Raw genomic sequence first — 20175 nt, 5'->3', positions numbered from 1 at the left:
GCCCCTGACTATGGCTGTGTGTGTGAGCCATAATAGTTATGTATAACCAGGGAAAATACGCTTTTGCTTTTCTTTTAGATGGCTTGGTTGGGTGAGGTCCCTGCGTTGCCAGTGTTTGGAGATGGAACAAATGTAATCCCAACAATCCATGTTCTTGATCTAGCAGGGTAAGTATCGTCCTAGAGATACGACTTCCCTAGAAGTAATTGACTAACGTGCTGGTGTTGGAGTGAGCCTGGAGTGAGCACTTACACACGCCACAACCCTCACATGTGTTATTGTATTTATTCTTGGCAACGACCCTATGCAGAAGGTGTGGTTATTATCTCCAGTTTGCATCTGGTGGAATAGGGTCCACCATCTAAAAGTGCTCTACTTTGGGGGCACCTGGGTGGCTCAGTCGGTTAAGCATCCGACTTCGGCTCAGGACATGATCTCGTGGTCCGTGAGTTCGAGCCCCGCGTCGGGCTCTGTGCTGACAGCTCAGAGCCTGGAGCCCGCTTTGGATTCTGTGTCTCCCTCTCTCTCTCTGACCCTCCCCCATCATGGGGGGAGAACAGAGGGGATTAAGAACAGAGCTCTGTCTCTCTCCGTCTCAAAAATAAATAAACGTAAAAAAAAAAAAATTTTAAGTGCTGCACTTTGGATGACAAGTTCAAGGTCATCTTTTAGACTGTTCTCCCACAGAACAGCATGCCTTCCAATTCGGGAAAAGGTAAGACTGTGTTATGTGCATTCTGGGGACCTACTCTTTTGTTCCTCTGTCTCAGGTGAGAGTGTTGTGTCCAGCCTACCAACTTAATTAAGTTCCAGAAATCAGATCGCAAATTCTAAACCTGAAGCAGGTGTTTTTGGCAATTGTAGGCCACTTGAGCACACGTGTTTCACACTCACACTGTATCCCAGCGCTAGGCTCCAGACACGTCTGGAGAGCCTTCCTCTTTGCAGACCCTGACTTGGACGCTGGGGTCAGAGAGAGGGTTCACTGTATGGTTTATCACTTCTACATTTTAGGTTCCGGGGGCTTTATTCTACTGCCCTGTTGCACCCCCCTCCACCCACCCTCCCACCCACCCCCCGCCAGGAGTGAGCAGTTTCAGCCCTTCCCTGAGACTCTGGCTTCTAGATTCCAGTGGTCATTTAGGCAATTAGTCGTAATCCCGGGTGGGTTTACAAATTTACTGGGAAACCATGAAGCTTAGATTTCAAGACCCCCACCGCTACGTGGGTCTCTTCCAAGGTCCTAAATTTAAGTTTTATTATTTTTCTCAAAGACGCATCCTCCAAATTATATCAACTCCAGACTGCGTGCAAAACCTAGATCTGTTCTAGCCAACATGTAACACTGGACATGGAAACGCTGAAACGTACCCTTCTTTCCAGTGGACACTTTACATTATTACATTATTAGGTTTTAAAGATGTGAAAGAATCCTTTACATTATGAACACAAAATACAGGAGCGCCTGGGTGGCCCAGTCAGTTGGGTGTCCGACTCTTGATTTCGGCTCAGGTTATGATCCCAGGGTCGTGAGACTGAGCCCTGAGTCAGGTTCTGCGCTAAGCATGGAGCCTGCTTCAGGTTCTGTGTCTCCCTCTCTCTCTGCCCCTCCCCTGCTTGCACTCTGTCTCTCTCAAAAACAAATAGACATTAAAAAATAATAATATGGGGGTGCCTGGGTGGCTCAGTCGGTTAAGCGTCTGACTTCAGCTCAGGTCGTGATATCACGGTTCGTGAGTTCAAGCCCCGCATCAGGCTCTGTGCTGATGGCTCAGAGCCTGGAGCCTGTTTCCGATTCTGTGTCTCCCTTTCTCTCTCTGACCCTCCCCTGTTCATGCTGTGTCTCTCTCTGTCTCAAAAATAAATAAACGTTAAAAAACAAAACAAAAAAAAAAAAAGAAAAAATAATAAGATGGGGATAGCAACGGTACCCGCCTGGTAGACTTGTGAGAAGTCAGGGAGGGAACACCCAGAAAGCCCACGGCACAGCCTTCGCCCAGAGGCGGGCCCTTGGATGTTGGCAATCGTGACTGACCCAGGGCAGGAAATCTTAGCCCCTGACCTGCCTCTTAGCGCCACGCAGTTCCCCAAAGACAGCCACGGCTTCTCTGAATCTGTGTCTGACTTTGTGAAACCCCCTCTCCGGAGCACTTGAGAGACTCCCAGGAGCCCCTGGGTGAGCAGATTTCACAAACTGAAGTCCTGCTGGTCGTCAGGTGCCCTTTGTTGCGCACCGAGAGAATCTGGAGGCAGACGGATGGCCCCTCAACTCCTGGCCTTTCTACTTTCCCAGCGGCTCTTCAGCCCCGGGAGTGTCACTGGACTTTACCCGCTTCCCCGTCCGTAGAGACTGCCATCCCTCCCTCCCACCGCCCCCAGCCGACCACATTAGCCATGGAGGGAGATGCTGGCTGGCCCATGGCGGCGGTGGACGGTGAACCCTACTTGACCACATCTCTTTCGCTTCCTCCCCTCTGGCGATGGCTTCTCCTGGTGGGCGGCAGAGTGATTCAAAACATAATAGACCACGTGCCCAAGCTTCACTACCTGGTTGCTGTGGACGAGTCCATTCACACCCTGGAAGACTTGGTCAAGGTACAGCTGTTTCATCCCATATTTGACGGCATTTCTTAAATTGTCTCACCCCCTGACGTATAGCCATGGAATCGGGTGCGCCGGCAAGACTGGGGGCTCCCCAAACGGAAGAGCCTTAAAACCAGAGTCACTATCTGCGTTTGCCATGTGTGTGCTGGGAAATTTACCATCAAGATGGCCTCTCTCCAGTCTGCACGGAAGAAAGTAGGAGAGGCCACTGTGGGGACAAGACACACACGAATCACACACGGGGTCACTAAAATGTTTCTGGGACACTTGCCCCAAAGTACTGACATGGTCGGGTTCCTCAAACCTACTAGCAGCTTCCAGAGGCCCTAGGTCTGGGGCGGGGAGGGGTTCCCCTCTCCGAGCCAGGCCGCTTGTCAACCTGGAGCCCAGCTAGCACAGTGAGTGTGGCCTTCCTCCACCACCCCCTGCTCCTCTTTAACATTCAGCTCAGATCTCCTCCTCTGCACCCTCCCTGCCTCCTTCCCACCTCCCCCAACTGGCCAGGCACCTCTTTTCCCAGCACCCCCTCCTCCAACTGCAGACTTTCCACATAATCTTCTGTGTACGTGTTTGCCACCCCCCCGCCCCCCGCCGCCCACAGACTGAGAGCCCCTTGAGAGCAGGGATCCGGCCTCACTCACCTCTGTCTCCAGTCCCTGGCCGGTAGTGGTGAACGTTGAATACTTGAATACTTGTTAACAAATGAATCAGTGAATACCCTCAGTGCACTCCCCTCTGCTTTGCAAAAAAAAAAAAAAAAAAATATATATATATATATATACACACACACACACACACACATATACATATATATTCACTTATGTTTACATTCATTTGAGAAATTTTATATGAAAATCTTATAGGCAAGCCAAATAATATCCCTGTTTTTCTCTAACAGTGCATCAGTAAAAATACTGGCCCTGGGAAAATCCAGAGACTCCCCAAAGAAAATGCTTTCCTAACCAAGGACTTAACAGTAAGTACTGAAGAGAGTCTTTCCCAAAATGCATCGGTTCTCGGGGGATTTGGAGTCAGAACGCCTGACTTCCGGTTCCGCTTTGCCCCTCCTGCACAGCCGAACAGTGCACCCCAAAGCAACTTCCCTTTCTCTTGTTTCCCGAAAAACCCTCAGAGGTCCTGGTCAGAAAATGTATTTGAGGGGCGCCTGGGTGGCGCAGTCGGTTAAGCGTCCGACTTCAACCAGGTCACGATCTCACAGTCCATGAGTTCGAGCCCCGCGTCAGGCTCTGGGCTGATGGCTCGGAGCCTGGAGCCTGTTTCCGATTCTGTGTCTCCCTCTCTCTCTGCCCCTTGCCCGTTCATGCTCTGTCTCTCTCTGTCCCAAAAATAAATAAACGTTGAAAAAAAAAATTAAAAAAAAAAATAAATTAATTAAAAAAAAAAAAAAAAAGAAAATGTATTTGAGACATCTGATCCATAAATGCTTTACAGACACCCACTGTCCTTTTGCTCTGGCCTCTTTGTGCAATTCACACAGGAACCTGGGATTTCTGATCCCGTCACCACAAAAACCTACACATCCTTAGTCAGCGGTGTGCTCTTGGAGCTTGCTCTAGGATATACTTCATTTTAGGAATAAATTGCATCAAAACACTACATTCGAGAATGTTTCCGAAGGGGCTGGTATCTCTGGCGGCCTCTGGGGAGCAGAGCTGGGTGGGTGGGGATGGGGGTCAAAGGGAGTGCTTTCCTCTACATTTGTTCTTTCGGATCTTGAGCCATGGGATTGCGCTGTTCAAAGAATGGATCCAATTACAATTGGTGCGGGGAAAAAGAAAAAGAAACCTTTTCCTGGGGCTTCTAGTATCTCTCTACTTCTTTGAGCTGCTAGACTAAGAGCCAGGATGCTGCCTGTCCCTGAGGGCAGACACGGGAAGAGTTTAGAAGTGCCAGGGAGGGCCACAGAGGGCGCTCTGTCCACACTGAGGGCCGCCATTAATTGACATCCAGGTTTTGTGAATGTATATATATTTTCCCTGTGATGACAGTGATTTGGGCCTGTTATGACTGTCAAAATGAAAGGCAAAGAAAAGGACAAATCTCTAATATTCCTTTATCCTGTAGCAAGTGTGTCTTGATCATTTACTGGTCAACCTGAGAATGGAAGCACTTTTTGTGAAGGAGAATTTTAACATTCGATGGCTTGCCCAAACGGGATTTGTGGACAATATCAGCAATATCCTCAAAGAGTACAAGCAAAGCAGAGGATTATTGGTAACTATAACAATTTCCTGTTCCAACTTCTTTTTTTTTTTTTTTTTTAATGTTTATTTGATTTTGAGAAAGAGAGAGAGAGCGCATGAGCAGGGAAGGGGGCGGAGAGAGAGGGAGACACAGAATCTGAAGCAGGTTCCAGGCTCTGAGCTGTCAGTACAGAGTCTGACACGGGGCTCGAACCCACGAACTATTAGATCATGACCTGAACTGAAGTTGAACGCTTAACCGACTGAGCCATCCAGGAGCTCCTTCCTGTTCCAACTTCTAATTTGAGCGAAGTAAATGAAACGTTTGGTATGATTACACCAGTGAAAGTATTTTCTTTCTCAGATGTCCCAATTTCTAAATTCAAGCTCTTTTTCAAATTTGACCGACTTGTCCACGTCTGACAATCTAGGTGTCTATTAATTCTTGTCAATTAAGTATTAAAGAGTTTAAAGTTAGACAGATTAATGACTGTTACGCTTGACACAAATTGAACACGATAGTAAGCTCAAGACTGATGGCCACAGCACTGCCTATAAACGGAAAAATGGCAGGGGCTTCCTGGCTTGTCTGTTTCAGCCCTGGGTTGCCTACGGGAGACGGTAGGAGAAATGGAAAATGGGAGAAGTCCAGTTGTTACTTTGATCTCTTCCTTTTGGCCAGGGGGTTCACTGGTCGTTTTAATCACCACAGGTAGGGCTTCAAGGTAGATATTCTTATCTCCACATTAGAGATGAGGAAACTGAGGCTCAGAGAGTTTAAGCATTTCTTCAACGTCACACAGCTAGTCAGAGATTCAAACTAGCTAGGATGCAAACTTAGCTAGAATGGCCTAACGGTGGCATCTCCACACCACCCTCCCCGAAATCGGGCGTATGTAGCCCTTGCCCGGATCCTTGGATTTATGCCAGGGAAGCATCCCAAAGACGATAGTGGGTAATACATGAGAACGTGTTGTGAAAACTGTAGGGTAGCACAGGAGGAGCAGGTGCCATCATACCCATAGTTACCACTGAGGGTGGGAACACTCCAGAAAAGCAAGAATGGTATCCCCATTGTATCCGAAGAACCGCCTTCTCCTGACAAGCATGCCCAGTTAAGAGTACGTAGGAGATGTGCGTCTTAGCGAAAGAAACGACAATCCCGTTAAGCATGTGAGATACGCAGGGCGGCTGTACTCGGAGCCTATCCTGAGGCACCCAAGAACCCAGCTCAAATCGTTAAACTAGTGTTATTCTCTGGGTCAAAGGTAAAACAACGCAGTCAGAGTAGAGGTAGGACAAGACGCCTTGAAGAGATCACATGGTTCCCGATCAGCAAGACTGGACGGAAGGGGATAGAGGGACTAAGCGTATCCCACACTTGAACCGTCTAGCCGTCCCTGGGGGCGTTGGTCCGCGTGGCTCAGGAAACTACCGAGGGCAGCATAGACCGTGGCAGGCCAGTGGCATCCCAAAAGGTGGAGTCTTAAGCCAAAGGCTCCCGTGATTCCAGTCCCTTTCGCAAGGCAAAGTTGTCCCTGCTGCGGACAGGTGCCTCAAGCCCCCGGGACCAGATGCCATGAAGTAGCTCATTCACCTAACTCTTCATGCTTCAAACGCTGCTCATCGACGGCCCTCCGTGCCTGTCTGCTCTGAGGGAGCAAATGCCCCAGACACGTGTACTTGGAGTTCTGAGTTCAGTGGCAGCCATACGTCTCATTATTAAACGAATAAGCTGCCGTTCTGGTTTTTCACCCGGAGGAGGTGCGCCTTCCCCGGGAGCTCTGCCGCTGGTGGGTGGACAACACGTTAACACGCTCCGTTGACAGCTAGACCTCAGACCCACCCAGGGGAGCAGCCCTGCCCAGCAAGACTCAGCTCGAGTCGCTCCCTGGGACCCCTGCCCCTCCGCCGCCTGCTGTCTTGGTTGCCACCTCCGTCCTAACAGACTTGGCCTTCTTGCCTGGCGAGGGGTCACATAATATGATGGCATAATAACTGTGGCCAATTTTGTGGCTGCAATTACAAAACCTTTAAGCACATGGACGCTCTGCCACTGAAAATGCTCCCCATCAGCCTGACTTTGGTTACTAATCGCCTCACAAAATATGAAGCCTCGGTTGCACGAGTGTTGTTTGGACCATTTTGGAAGAAACGACTGCCGCTGATATTTCGACTTCTGTTGCAAATAAACATTTACTCACTGGTTATGAATGTCACACAGCTTCTGTAGCATATTCGAGCAAGTTTCAGCAGCAGAAATTGTGAGGCTTTTTTTTTTCCCCAAATGAGCATATTTTTTAAAAACTAGAATAAGTTAACTGTGTTAAAAAGTAAAGGATACTTAGAGACCAAGCCAGTCCAGAGACAGTACTCATGAGGCGATAAACTAAGCACCCGCACATTAGACCAGAAATTCTCTTTCTTTGTTGTCTTTTTTTTTTTTTTTTTTTAATTTATTTTTGGGACAGAGAGAGACAGAGCATGAACGGGGGAGGGGCAGAGAGAGAGGGAGACACAAAATCGGAAACAGGCTCCAGGCTCTGAGCTATCAGCCCAGAGCCCGATGCGGGGCTCGAACTCCCGGACCGCGAGATCGTGACCTGGCTGAAGTCGGACGCTTAACCGACTGCGCCACCCAGGCGCCCCTCTTTGTTGTCTTTTTAAAAAAAAATTTAAAGTTTATTTATTTTGGGAGAGGGAGAGAGAGAGAAGGCCAAGCAGGCTCCGCGTTGTCAGCACAGAGCCCGATGTGGGGCTCGAAGTCACAAACCATGAGACCGTGACCTGAGCTGAAATCAAGAGGCAGACATTTAACCCAGTGAACCCCCCCCCGGGGCGCCCCAGTCTTTGTTGTCTTTAATGAGTAATATGGTAGCCTGTGACGCTCAAGTACTTTGTTCTTTAATAATTTTGAGGTGTTCCTGAGTACATCTTTGTTGAGCGCCGTGTCCCCCATGTTGGTCACATAGTAGTGGCTCACTAAACACCCGCTCAATGAATTAGCATGAACGGCCACTCCCATCGGAGAGCAGCGCCGTCAGGATGATGTGGCGCTGACCGCAAGGCCAGCAGCGGAGGAAGTGACTCTGGAGTCTCGGCAGAGAAGAGTTAGCCTGCAGGATCCAGAGACGTTCAAAAAAAGGCACCCCCCCCCCCCAAAATTAAAAACCAAAAAACCACTCCCGTCTAGCCACGGATCGTCCAAAGCTCACCGTGTGATTCTTATTCTCCTTTTTCAGCCGATCAAGATTTGCATTCTCGGTCCCCCCGCTGTGGGAAAATCTAGTATTGCTGAAGCCTTGTCTAAACACTACAAACTGCATCACATTAAATTGAAGGATGTCATTTCTGAAGCCATAGCAAGACTGGTAACGTTTCTAACTACTTCACTGGGAATTCTCATATCTTAAAAATGCTTCCCTTCATCTCGTAACAAGGAAGCCACTAATTTTACGTGGCATCCTACGGTGAGATTTGTCATTTCAATTGGATTTTGTTGTTGGCCCCAGTTATGAAAGCACAGAATCCCGCGGGACTTTCCTCTGTGAGATAGAAGCTTCTTTCATGGGGTTGCCCTTGAAATTCAGTCTGTCGCCAGCTGTTGCTTAAAAATATATCTTGTATTTTCTCTGTTGACTGGAACATCTTTAGGTTTTCTTATTCTTGATGTATGTTTCCCAGAGTATTACCAGACTATTTATTCATTAACTGCTCTTAAAAAAAGGACTATTTTCTTAGAGCAGTTTTTTTCATGTTTATTTATTTATTTTATGAGAGAGAGCATAAGTAGGGCAGGGGGAGAGAGAGGGAAGGAGGGGGAGAGAGAGAGAGAGAGAGAGAGAGAGAGAGAGAGAGAGAGAGAATCCTAAGCAGGCTCTACACTCAGCACAGAGCCTGACACGGGGCTCGGTCCCACGACCCTGGGATCATGACCTGAGCCGAAATCAAGAGTTGGATGCTCAACCAACTAAGCCATCAGGCGCCCCTTAGATTTTCCATGTATCCCCTCCCTCTTACACGTATAGCCTGCCCCTCCCCATTACCAACATCCCCACCAGAGTGATTCCATGAGTCACAGCTGATGAACTTGTGTTAACACCTCATTACTACCCAATGTCCACTGTTGACTTTAGGGTTTGCCCTCGGTGTTGCACACCCTGCGGGTCTGAACAAACGTATAATGACATGTGTTTACCGGTGCCCTAAAAATCCTCTGTGCTCTGCCTGTTTATCCCACCTCCCCCACCGCCAACTAACTGCTCTTCATCGTAAGTAAGATACAACCTGACACGGAGGGAAATGTTGACTCTTAAGCGGTTCTGGCGTTAACACAGAAATGGATTCTTCTCCTAAAACAGAGAGAAACCTCAAGGCTCTCACCCACCTCTGTAGACACATGCATCCCAACTTCTTGCATGATGGCTGTGGGTGGGCGTGGTCCCTACTTGGGCCCCAGTCTTTTCCGGGACCACCTGCCAGATGGTTTGTGAGCAGCGGGTCCGTGGAGGGCGTCCTCCGACCCGAATATCCCTGTGGTCTGTAGGAGACGATCGTCACGCCTAAGGATGAAGAGGAGGAAGAGGAAGAAGGCGAAGAGGAGGAGGAGGAGGAGGAGAACGTGGACGAAGCTCAGGAGCTCTTGGACGGCATCAAGGAAAGCATGGAGCAGAACGCAGGTATCGTGCACCGCACGGCGCTGCTCGTGGTGACAGGTTTTGTTTCCTTGTGAGAAAAGACTGCCTGCTTGCTATTAAAAGCAGAGTACGGAAAACATGACAACAAAGAAATCTCATTCATAATATTACCCCACCCCTGGAGGGAAAAATAACCATTAACATTAAAAAAAATTTGTTAACGTTTGTTTATTTTTGAGAGAAAGAGAGTATGAGCAGAGGAGGGGCAGAGAGGGAGACACAGAATCCCAAGCAGGCTCCGGGCTCCGAGCCATCAGCACAGAGCCCGATGCAGGGCTTGAACTCACGAGCGGTGAGACCGTGACCTGAGCCGAAGTTGGACGCCCAACCAACTAAGCCACCCAGGCGCCCCAAAAATCACCATTAACATTTTGGTGACTCTGTGATCACAGGATGGGAAAGAACTACCTATGATCATGATGATGATGATGAGGATGAGATCAAATGGATAGTCATAAATATTTTATAAACATCAAAAGTCATTAATTAAAAGGCAAAGGACATGGGCGCCTGACCAGCTGATTCGGAAAAGTGTGTGACTCTTGATCTCGGGGTCGTGAGTTTGAGCCCCACGTTGGGTGTAGAGATTAGTTAAATAAATACAACTTTAAAAAAATGATTAAAAGGCAAAGGACAGGGCACCTGGGTGTCTCAGTCCGTTGAGCATCCGACTTCAGCTTACGTTATGATCTCAGGTTCGTGGGTTTGAGCCCTAAATAGGGCTTTGCACCGACAGCGCGGAGCCTGCTTCGGATTCTCCGTCTCCTTCTCTTTCTGCCTCTCTCCTGCTTGTGCACTCACTCTTTCAAAAATAAATAAACATTTAAAAAAAAAAGCAAAGGACAAACAAGGAAAGTATATTTGCCACTAATATGATAAAGGCTTAATATCCTTAATATATAAAATGCTCAGGCAAGCCAATAAGAAAATCATTAGCTCTTTAATAGAACAAAATGGATGAATAATGTGGAGCCATAATCCATGCAGGAAGAAATACAAATACATGGAAAACTATCCTTACCCACTTGGTAACCTTAAGCAGTTTGCTGAACAAGCCGATCGTGGTAAACCGTCACTTTGAACTCAAATTCTGGACTCATTCTTTCGTCACCCCTGGACAGAGTTTCAGGCTGGGTCCATTGCAACTCCTCAATAATAAATAGGTAGAGTTTCTGGGTTTTCATGCTTTAAGAAGCCCATCCTGATCAAATAAGTGCAAGCTGGGTTTTGAACGTAGACATCTCCAAGGGACTTAGCTATTTGGCAGAAAAGCAACCTGTAGAAGTTATCTGGAAACCAGAACCATTTCATTTTCGTACATTGATGGTCACGATCTTCCATCAGACTGGTTTTACTGGTATCATTTATAGACCAGTCCAATGTGTGGCCATTGGGCGCTTACCCAACAGAGTTTCTCCCCTCACCACCTCTCAAGCACATTTGGCTTCTTTCCTCTTACCTCCTGCTCTCATCTTGCTGGTCTGATCCTCCCGGGTTGGGGTTGGGCTGGGCAGGTGGGAAGCAGGGAAGGACGGAGGAGTCAGCCCCTGGTGACAGACAGCTCCTTCCTAGGGTTGCCCTTCCCAGACCCTCCCACTGAGGACCGCCCACTGCATCCCTTGGGGCACCTCTCTTGACTGGCCTCCCCACCTCTGGTCTTCCGGCACCCCCTTTTGCCCCTGCAGGGGGGTCCTCTCCCCCAGACACTCCTCTTCAAGGATTCTAGTCCGTCCACACCTTCCTCTGAAGTCAGAGTACCCCTCTCCCTCCTCCCCTTCTCCCAGGCCACTCAAGTCTGTTTTTTTTAAGACGTGGAGAACACGGTCTTATGTACACACACTGGATGCCCACTTAGAGCAGGTAGCTGATTATCTGTGCGTTGGTTTCTGCTTTGGTGTCAGCCAGGCCGGGAGGAAATGGAATTTAGAATCCCAGGGCTGTCCCGGAGGAAAAGGAAGGCACACGGAGAGCCCAGTTTGATACTTTGAGAGAAAACACCGCCCCTTCCTTGCCGGTGAGACGCTTGGGAGTCAACATGCTGGTGTTAGAGAGACTTACCGACATCCTGGTGCCCACCACTTGGGAGAGAGGAAACAACCCGAACTAAGATGTTCCGTTGTGAGGATACCCGCGGAAGGAAATCTGGCAAGGCACATTAGAGGGCGGAGGGCTGGGATTTTAAAGGATCTACAGGGGTACGTGACCACGTGCACATGCACTGTAAGCCTGGGGTGTAAGGCCGGAGCAGGGCGCTGGGAGCAGTGAACAGCGCCACCCCAGGAGGGGAGGGAGGATCCGGGCTAACGGGATGCGACAGACCCTAGACAATACTTATGGACAGAGACTTATGAATTGGTCTTTGCAAGAACCCAAAAATCGTAGCCAAAATGTGTAACAGGATGGGGGGAGGTACCGACTGGGTTCTCTTCATGCCCAGGGGGGAGACCCCGCCCAGCAAGAATGTCAGGGAGGAGCTGAGAACAGTCAGTGCATTGCTCAAGGGCCTGTCCTTGGCGGGGACTCAGTTCTTTTCCCAGATGTCAAGAGAGGCCAAACTGGGTCAGTGGCCTCTGTGTAGAGGGGCACTGGAAGGGAGCAGAGGACGTGGTCTTTAGCCAGCCACCTACTCACTTCCTACAAGACTGGAATAGTTCATTCAATCCTCTTTGACCTTAGGAAGGTGTTTTTGGTGTTTGTTTGTTTGTTCGTTTTTTTCCCTTCCTGAAGTGTGTCCCCGAATCCTTCCTATTCATATTTAGCTGAAACTGGGACATGGACCTTGATTATGTTTGGACAAAACAAGACCTCTGAGCTCATTGCACAGACCTACATAGAAATTTCCCAGCACGAGCAAGGGCACAGAGGTTAGCTGACTCTTCCCTTACATGACCTAATTTGTTATTATGTGATTCTAACGATTCCCGTGAGGCAAATTTCACAGTCCTGCAGTGGTCACCTCTGTGTCCTGCTAATTCCACTCCAGTTGGCCCCTGATGGTGCAGCCAGAATAGGGGCTTAGTTAAACCAGAATGCACTGGCTACAGATTCTTAGTGCTTGCTTTCGGTATTTCAAAAGCATTGTGGGACTATTGAATCTAGCTGGTGGGATTCCGGGTGATCACTGGACTAGTCTTTCCACTTTTCTGTGAGTTTGAAAATAAATATTGGGGACGGGGTGGGGTGGAAAGGATGTATGTAAATGTGTCAACTTCCTAGTGTCTATCCCGAGCATGGATTATTATTATTTTTTTTAACGTTTATTTATTTTTGAGACAGAGAGAGACAGAGCATGAACGGGGGAGGGTCAGAGAGAGAGGGAGACACAGAATCTGAAACAGGCTCCAGGCTCTGAGCTGTCAGCACAGAGCCCGACGCGGGGCTCGAACTCACGGACCGCGAGATTGTGACCTGAGCTGAAGCCGGACGCTTAACTGACTGAGCCACCCAGGCGCCCCTGGATTATTTTTTTTTTAACATTTATTTTTGAGAAAGAGAGAGAGAGTGAGCACAAGTGGGGGGGGAGCAGAGAGAGAGACAGAGGATCCAAAGTGGTCTCTGTGCTGACAGCAAAGAGCCCAATGTGGGACTCGAACCCACGAACTGTCATGACCTGAGCCAAAGTCAGATGCCTAACTGACTGAGCCACCCATGGGCCCCTGCATGGATTCTTTAAAACCCTGGATGCAGCTATCTATTTTTGAACCGTGTTTTAGTAGTTATGAATATGGATTAATACGAACATTTTAAATATTATGTGAATGTGAAAGATACTTATAATTAAAAAAAAAAAAAAAAGCAGGTGGTGTTTTAAAGGCTGTCCAGTAGGCTGTGTTCATTCCTTTCAAAGCGGAAGTGATAATCCTCTGACAAGGAGCTCCACATTGCCAAGGTCGTGGGTGTATCTCTAGGAGGTAACAGTTCTCTGGAGAGAGGCACTTGGGCTTGCCCCTTTGTGTCCTCACATTCCACAATTAGCAGAAACTGCTGCGAGAGGTCCCTTCTTGCATACTGAACACTCCTGGTTCTGAAATAAACAGAAATGAATGGCAAGGCTCACTGCCTGAAGTAAACCCAGGCATGCATGGAGGGGACTGAAGCCAGGTTTCTGAGGTACGTATGTGCCCCTGCCTGAGCAACAAAGCCTTTGAAAACCAGGAATAGACCACTCAGATAAAGCTCGTCTTTGAATTTGGCTGAGTCCCTCGACATTTTTTTATTTGGCTTTATTTCTTTGCACCAGTGTGAACCTTACTGGGAGATAATGTCAAATCATTTCGAGGAATTTCATTACGCAAAATAATGCCTTTGATTTTTTTTTTTTTTTTTTTTTTGGTGTCAGCCCTAACACTGAAATTTCTGGAAGACTCCATTAGTTTTGAATCAGTTACTGCCTAATGAGTCGTGCGGCGATGAAAGGTAGAAGAAAGAAGGGGTGTTTTAATTACATCATTTCACTGTCATTAATACGGTGCTTAAAAGAGACCAAAAACTATTTTATATTGTAGACCCACTGATAAACTAAGAGTATGGGAGAAAGAGCTTTGGAGATCAATGACTCAAACTTGCCAAACTCACGGGTACTGAAATGCATACATTAAGCAATATAAGGGCAGGGCCATGTCTCAGAAATGGTAGCTGTTCTATAATTAACAATAGAATAATAAGCGAATATCACAGTAAAGCTGCATCAAATTGTCCTTTAACTATTGGACAGCTACGCCACGCAATCACATTCGCAGGAAACCAGCATCCAAGGCTTGAGAGGGAATTGTTCAGTGGGGCCAAGGTCAGGAATGCCAATTGGAGAGATGGGTGGGGAGGGCATTCTTTCCTTTCCTAAATCCTGCAGATTTAAAGAGAATAATGCCTTTAAGAGTCAGATCAAACTTGATTTTTATTTTTATTTATTTATTTTTAAAGTAATCTCTACGCCCAACGTGGGGCTCGAACTCACAACCCCAAGATCAAGAGTCGCACTGTCTACCAACTGAGCCAGCCAGGAGCCCAAGCTTGATGTTTATTCCAGTGCAGCAAATATTTACTGATCACCTGTTATTAATAAGTCATGTGTCAACAGCACACGTGGATACTATCTCACTTAAATCTCACAACAGAAACCTTTATTACTATGTATCAAGGCTATAAGGCTATGTATTAAGGAATAATATCAAAACAGAATTGAGGGAACCCTGCTGGCAAGTGGGAGCACTCTGGATGTCTCCACTTCTCCTTCAGCTTCACCCACACGCTGTCACTGCGGAAGAACACTTGGGAAATGCAGACATGGCCTTTGCTTCTGTTCTTTATTGCAGCCAAGCTCATTGGGTTCTCCTATTTTATTGTGTGTTAAAATGCACATCATGTTGAAAATACAAAACCACCTATTTTTACCTGTAAGGGAACTTTGACTACACAACAATTTTTTTTAAGTTCATTTATCTTGAGAGAGAGAGAGAATACGAGCAGGGGAGAGGCAGGGAGAGAGGGAAAGAGAGAATCCCAAGCAGGCTCGGAGCCTGACATGGGGCTCGAACTCATGAACATGAGATCATGACCTGAGCTGAAATCAAGAGTCCGTTGCTTAACTGACCGAGCCACCCAGGCGTCCCCTATACAACAGTTTGTGAGATGACTTTGGAATGTAACCCCCATGTAGAATGTGACTCCCCTAGTAATATTTTTTTTCTTTTTACCAGGCCGACTAGAAGATCAATATGTAATTCGATTTGTCAAAGAAAAGTTGAAATCTATGCCTTGCAGGAATCAAGGTTATATTTTGGATGGGTTCCCGGAGACCTATGATCAAGCTAAAGACCTATTCAATCGTAAGTTTGAATGTTCCCTGTATCTTTTTTTCAAAGCTTTTCTTTCTTACTTTATATAAACTCTACCTCTAATGTGGGGCTCGAACTCACGACCCTGAGATCAAGAGCCACGTGCACTGCAGACTGAGCCAGCCAGGTGCCCCTCCTTCATTTATTTTGAGTGTTTATATTCAGGTAAGTTGCAACATATCATAATAATAGTCGCTTCGTTAAAATTTAAAATTCAGACAGACTATGTCTAAAATACACACTTTTCTATTTATGGTTAGTTTTCATTAGTGACTTCTAGTTAAAATATTTTTAATTTTCTTGCCAAGCTGTCCATAGTAGTAATACGTAATAAACGCAACAATGTATATTTTGTTTTATTAGAAGAAGATGAGGAGGAAGAAGAAGAAGTCAGAGGCAAAATGTTGCCCTTTGATAAATCAATCATACCTGGTAAGTTTATTTATTTATTTATCTATTAATTATTAAAAAAAATTTTAATGTTTATTTTTGAGAGAGAGAGAGAGAGAGAGAGACACACGGAGTGCAAGTGGGGGAGGGGCAGATAAAGAGGGAGACAACAGAATCCGAAACAGGCTCCAGGCTCTGAGCTGTCAGCACAGAGCCCGACATGGGGCTCAAACTCATGAACCACAAGATTATGACCTGAGCAGAAGTCATATGCTCAACCGAATGAGCCACCCAGGCACCCCCTGGTAAGTTTAAAACAATTCTCCAAGGTCATATTTAAAGGAATGCCATTCAAGATCTCTTTTGTACCCAAACCATCTTTTTGATGTTAATAAAGCAGATCTCTCTATGTCTCTCTCTTGTTTGTTTGTTTGTTTGTTTATTTTCAGGATAAAAGGTAAAATGATACACTTACACTCTCAAACTAGAGACTGTATGGGAGGCAGACATCAGGAAAATCAAGTTCTGATGGCGCACCTGGGGGGCTCGGTCGGTTGAGCGTCTGACTCTTGATTTAGGTTCAGGTCATGATCCCAAGGTTCTGGGATCAAGCCCCTTGTTGGGCTCTGTGCTGAATGTGGAACCGGCTTGGGATTCTCCCCCTCTCTGTCTTTCTCTCTCTCTCTGTCCCTCTGCCCCTCTCTCCCACTTGTGCTCTTTTTCTCTCTCTCAAATGAAAAAAAAAGGGACTATCAAGTTCTGAAATGGACAGAAGTCCCTTTGAGAATGTTTGTCTGCTGCTCCCTCTGGGAACAAAGCCCAAGGTGGCCAGTCCGCTGATGCCCTGACTTCTGAGTCAGCTGGCAAGACCCCCAGGGACTGGACCCTTCCTACCCTCCTAGGTGCCAGCCATGCCGTCATCTTTCCTGTCTTTTCCAAATCCAGAACTGAGCCTGGGGAAGGCACAGAGCTTTTCAGTTCAATGTTCACACATTGGCACCGAAGTTTCACGATGTACTCTTGGAAGTAAAGCGTAAACAACTTATTCCCCGAAAAAAAAAAAAAAAGGTTTGTTGAGTACCCAGCAGGCCTTTCTCGGGACCTTGCCCTGAACTTTTAAACTTGTTATTTTTAATCAATTTGCATGCAGTGTCATCATAGGAAATAATTTTCGGTCATGTGGTAACCACAAGAATAGCTATTTTCAGCAACTGGGCCTGAGGCTGGAACTCAAGGAGCCCTGCTCACTTGTGTCAAAGCCCCCACGGGAGTCAGTTTGTGGCTGTAACCCTCTCCTCTAGGTCCAGGCACAGTTTGCATGCGATGAAGCTTCTGGAACCACTAGGGCCACCAGAATGCAGTCGTCCTCAGGGCTGGGTGTTCACCGTTTCCCCGAGGGCCCTGAAACCTGGGGCAGGAATCCGCAAGGCCAAAGGGGTGGGTGGTCTGGGATTTTCCATGAATGAGTGCCTCCGGATCAGAAAAGTTAAAAAGTAAAATCGATTAAATAACCACGTCTGTCTAGTTGATGAGAGTTTATCACTTCTGGGCAATATTTTTTTTTATTTTTTTTTTAATGTTTTACTTATTTTTGAGAGACAGAGAGAAACAGAGCACGAGCAGGGGAGGGGCAGGGGGAGAGGGAGACACAGAATCCAAACAGGCTCCAGGCTCTGAGCTGTCAGCACAGAGCCCAATGCAGGGCTCAAACCCATAAGCCGTGAGATCTTGAGCTAAGCTGAAGTTGGATGCTTAACCCACTGAGCCACCCAGGTACCCCAATGTTTTATTTATTTTTGAGAGAAAGAGAGAGAGACAGAGTGTGAGCAAGGGAGGGGCAGAGAGAGAGGGAGACACAGAATCCGAAGCAGGCTCCAGGCTCTGAGCTGTCAGCACCGAGCCCGACACGGGGCTCGAACTCATGAACCGTGAGATCATGACCTGAGCTGAAGTCGGACACTTAACCGACTGAGCCACCCAGGCGCCCCCGGTGAAAGAGTCTTAACCATGCACCACTGGGCTGCCCTCTCTCTGCTGGACGTAGTCCAAATGCGTCAAACATGTAATCTATTTGGAATGTTTAGTCTGTTCTTAGTAAACCATCTTTCTGGAAATTGTGTCATTTGTATCTAGGGGATTTTTTTTAATTTTTTTTTTTTTTTTTAACGTTTATTTATTTTGGAGACAGAGAGAGACAGAGCATGAACGGGGGAGGGGCAGAGAGAGAGGGAGACACAGAATCGGAAACAGGCTCCAGGCTCTGAGCTATCAGCCCAGAGCCCGATGCGGGGCTCGAACTCCCGGACCGCGAGATCGTGACCTGGCTGAAGTCGGACGCTTAACCGACTGCGCCACCCAGGCGCCCCAGTATCTAGGGGATTTTAATGCAGGGAGGTGGTTGAGTGAGGACACGAGAGGTTAATGCCATTGAAAGAAGAGTACCCAGCGCAGGGGGTGTGCCTCACCACGCTGGGTCGCATGGGGAAGCACCAGGCTTGGTCAGGAGGCAGGAAGGAGGGAGGGGGATGTCTAGGCCACAGCCTCAATTGGGGTTTCCATGGGAAAGGGCGAGGCAGCGTCAGGCAAACAGCTGCTTTTAGAGGATTGGCTAGTTTGAGCCAATTCCAATGGGTTTTGCTCCCTAGTTGCCTGGTACCTGGCTGTGGGATGAATTAAGGCAAGGGGAATATTGGCTCGGTGTGCGAAAGTTATAAAAAGGCGGTGGTCATGTATATGTATATGGCGGCATGCTCCCAAGCAAGCGGTTGACTGTCTTTAGGAATTAGCCAGCCCTGAAAGAGGCTGTCTCTCTCCAGGTCGGTAAGGCCTCCCGGAGATGTCAAAACATCATTAGATGCAGAAAACAACAAACATGATAAATACAAGTCTCCGTGCCTGATTTGGGCGCTAAAACATTTGAACCTGTCGTGATCCAGTCAAATGTGGTATTCTCTCTCCTTGGTAAATCATTGCATTTTACAGCTGCTGCGGGCAGATCTTTTCAGATCTCCTCATTGAAGGAGACACGTTTAAAGTTGCATCTGCTTGAGGAATATAGAAACATGTTTTTATTTTTTATCTTTTTTTTAAATGTATGTTTATGTTGGGAACAAGAGCATGCGTTGGGGAGGGGCAGAGAGAGATTCCCAAGCAGGTTGACAGTGGGGAGCCCGACATGGGGCTCGAACTCATAAACCACAAGATTATGACCTGAGCTGAGATCGAGTCAGAGCTTGACCGGCTGAGCCACCCAGGTGCCCCTGGAAATTTTTTTTTTAGATACAGGTTTTCATATGACTCAAGATAGCCAAACACAGTAACCTCCTTGTTAGTACAATCTTTTTTTTTTCTTTTTAAAAATTTTAACTTGTTTCATTTTATTTTTTTAAAATTTACATCCAAATTAGTTAGCATCTAGTGCAACAATGATTTCAGGAGTAGATTCCTTAGTGCCCCTTCCCCATTTAGCCCATCCCCCCTCCCACCACCCCTCCCGTAACCCTCAATTTGTTCTCCATATTTATGAGTCTCTTGTTTTGTCCCCCTCCCTGTTTTTATATTATTTTTGTTTCCCTTCCCTCATGTGCATTGGTTTTGTCTCTTAAAGTCCTCATATGAGTGAAGTCATATGATATTTGTCTTCCTCTGACTAATTTCACTTAGTATAATACCCTCCAGTTCCATCCACGTAGTTGCAAATGGCAAGATTTCATTCTTTTTGATGGCCGAGTAATACTCCATTGTATATGTGTGTGTGTGTGTATATATATATATATACCACATCTTTACCCACTCATCCATCGATGGACATTTGGGCTCTTTCCATACTTTGGCTATTGCTGATAGTGCTGCTAAAAACATGGGGGTGCATGTGTCCCTTTGAAACAGCACACCTGTGTCCGGTGGAGAAATGCCTCGTAGTGCCATTGCTGGGTCGTAGGGTAGTTCTATTTTTAGTTTTTTGAGGAACCTCCAAGCTGTTTTCCAGAGTGGCTGCACCCGCTGGCATTCGCATTGTTAGTACAATCTTAAGCTAGCAAAATCCTGAAGTTCTATCTGACTCATCACAAGAGAAAGGACTTTAAAAAATATCATCTGGGGGTGCCTGCCTGGTGAAGTCAGTAGAGCATGTATGTGACTCAGGGTTGTGAGTTCAAGCCCTAGTTTGGGTGTAGAGTTCACTAAAAAAAAAAAAAAAAAATCATCTTGTGGGAAATATATTTCATCACACTAAAATTCTTTGAAAGTTTGTAGTCAAGTGTATCACTCACTGTTCATGGTATTTGATTAACTGGAATCTTCCTTTTCCCGGTCACTGGGAAAAAAGATACAGCATCATATTTAAAAATTCTTACATTACTAACAGAATTATTAACTTTTCATCTAGATGCCTAACGTATGGAGCTTAACAAGATTCAACCTCCAGTGAATTTACTGACGTACTTT

General features: G+C 46.8%; 1 protein-coding gene across 1 annotated transcript in view; it reads left to right on the top strand.

Annotated features, from left to right (window-relative positions):
- Nucleotides 1-20175, top strand: part of AK7 (adenylate kinase 7) — a gene marked incomplete at its 5' end in the record, with an annotated part of 70062 nt that overhangs the window by 38188 nt on the left and 11699 nt on the right. Inside the window, 8 exons of the mRNA XM_086708515.1 lie at nt 79-167; nt 2505-2595; nt 3503-3580; nt 4690-4839; nt 8051-8179; nt 9355-9487; nt 15202-15330; nt 15703-15771. Of these exons, the coding sequence (XP_086564641.1) occupies nt 79-167; nt 2505-2595; nt 3503-3580; nt 4690-4839; nt 8051-8179; nt 9355-9487; nt 15202-15330; nt 15703-15771 (868 nt within the window). The remainder of the gene's footprint in view (nt 1-78; nt 168-2504; nt 2596-3502; nt 3581-4689; nt 4840-8050; nt 8180-9354; nt 9488-15201; nt 15331-15702; nt 15772-20175) is intronic.

The sequence above is a fragment of the Puma concolor genome, chromosome B3, assembly GCF_028749965.1.
Source record: "Puma concolor isolate L17-30 chromosome B3, mPumCon1.1.hap2, whole genome shotgun sequence".
NCBI classification, from domain to species: domain Eukaryota; kingdom Metazoa; phylum Chordata; class Mammalia; order Carnivora; family Felidae; genus Puma; species Puma concolor.
The sequence above is the reverse complement of the archived record's forward strand: the minus strand, read 5'-3'. Positions and strand labels throughout refer to the sequence as shown.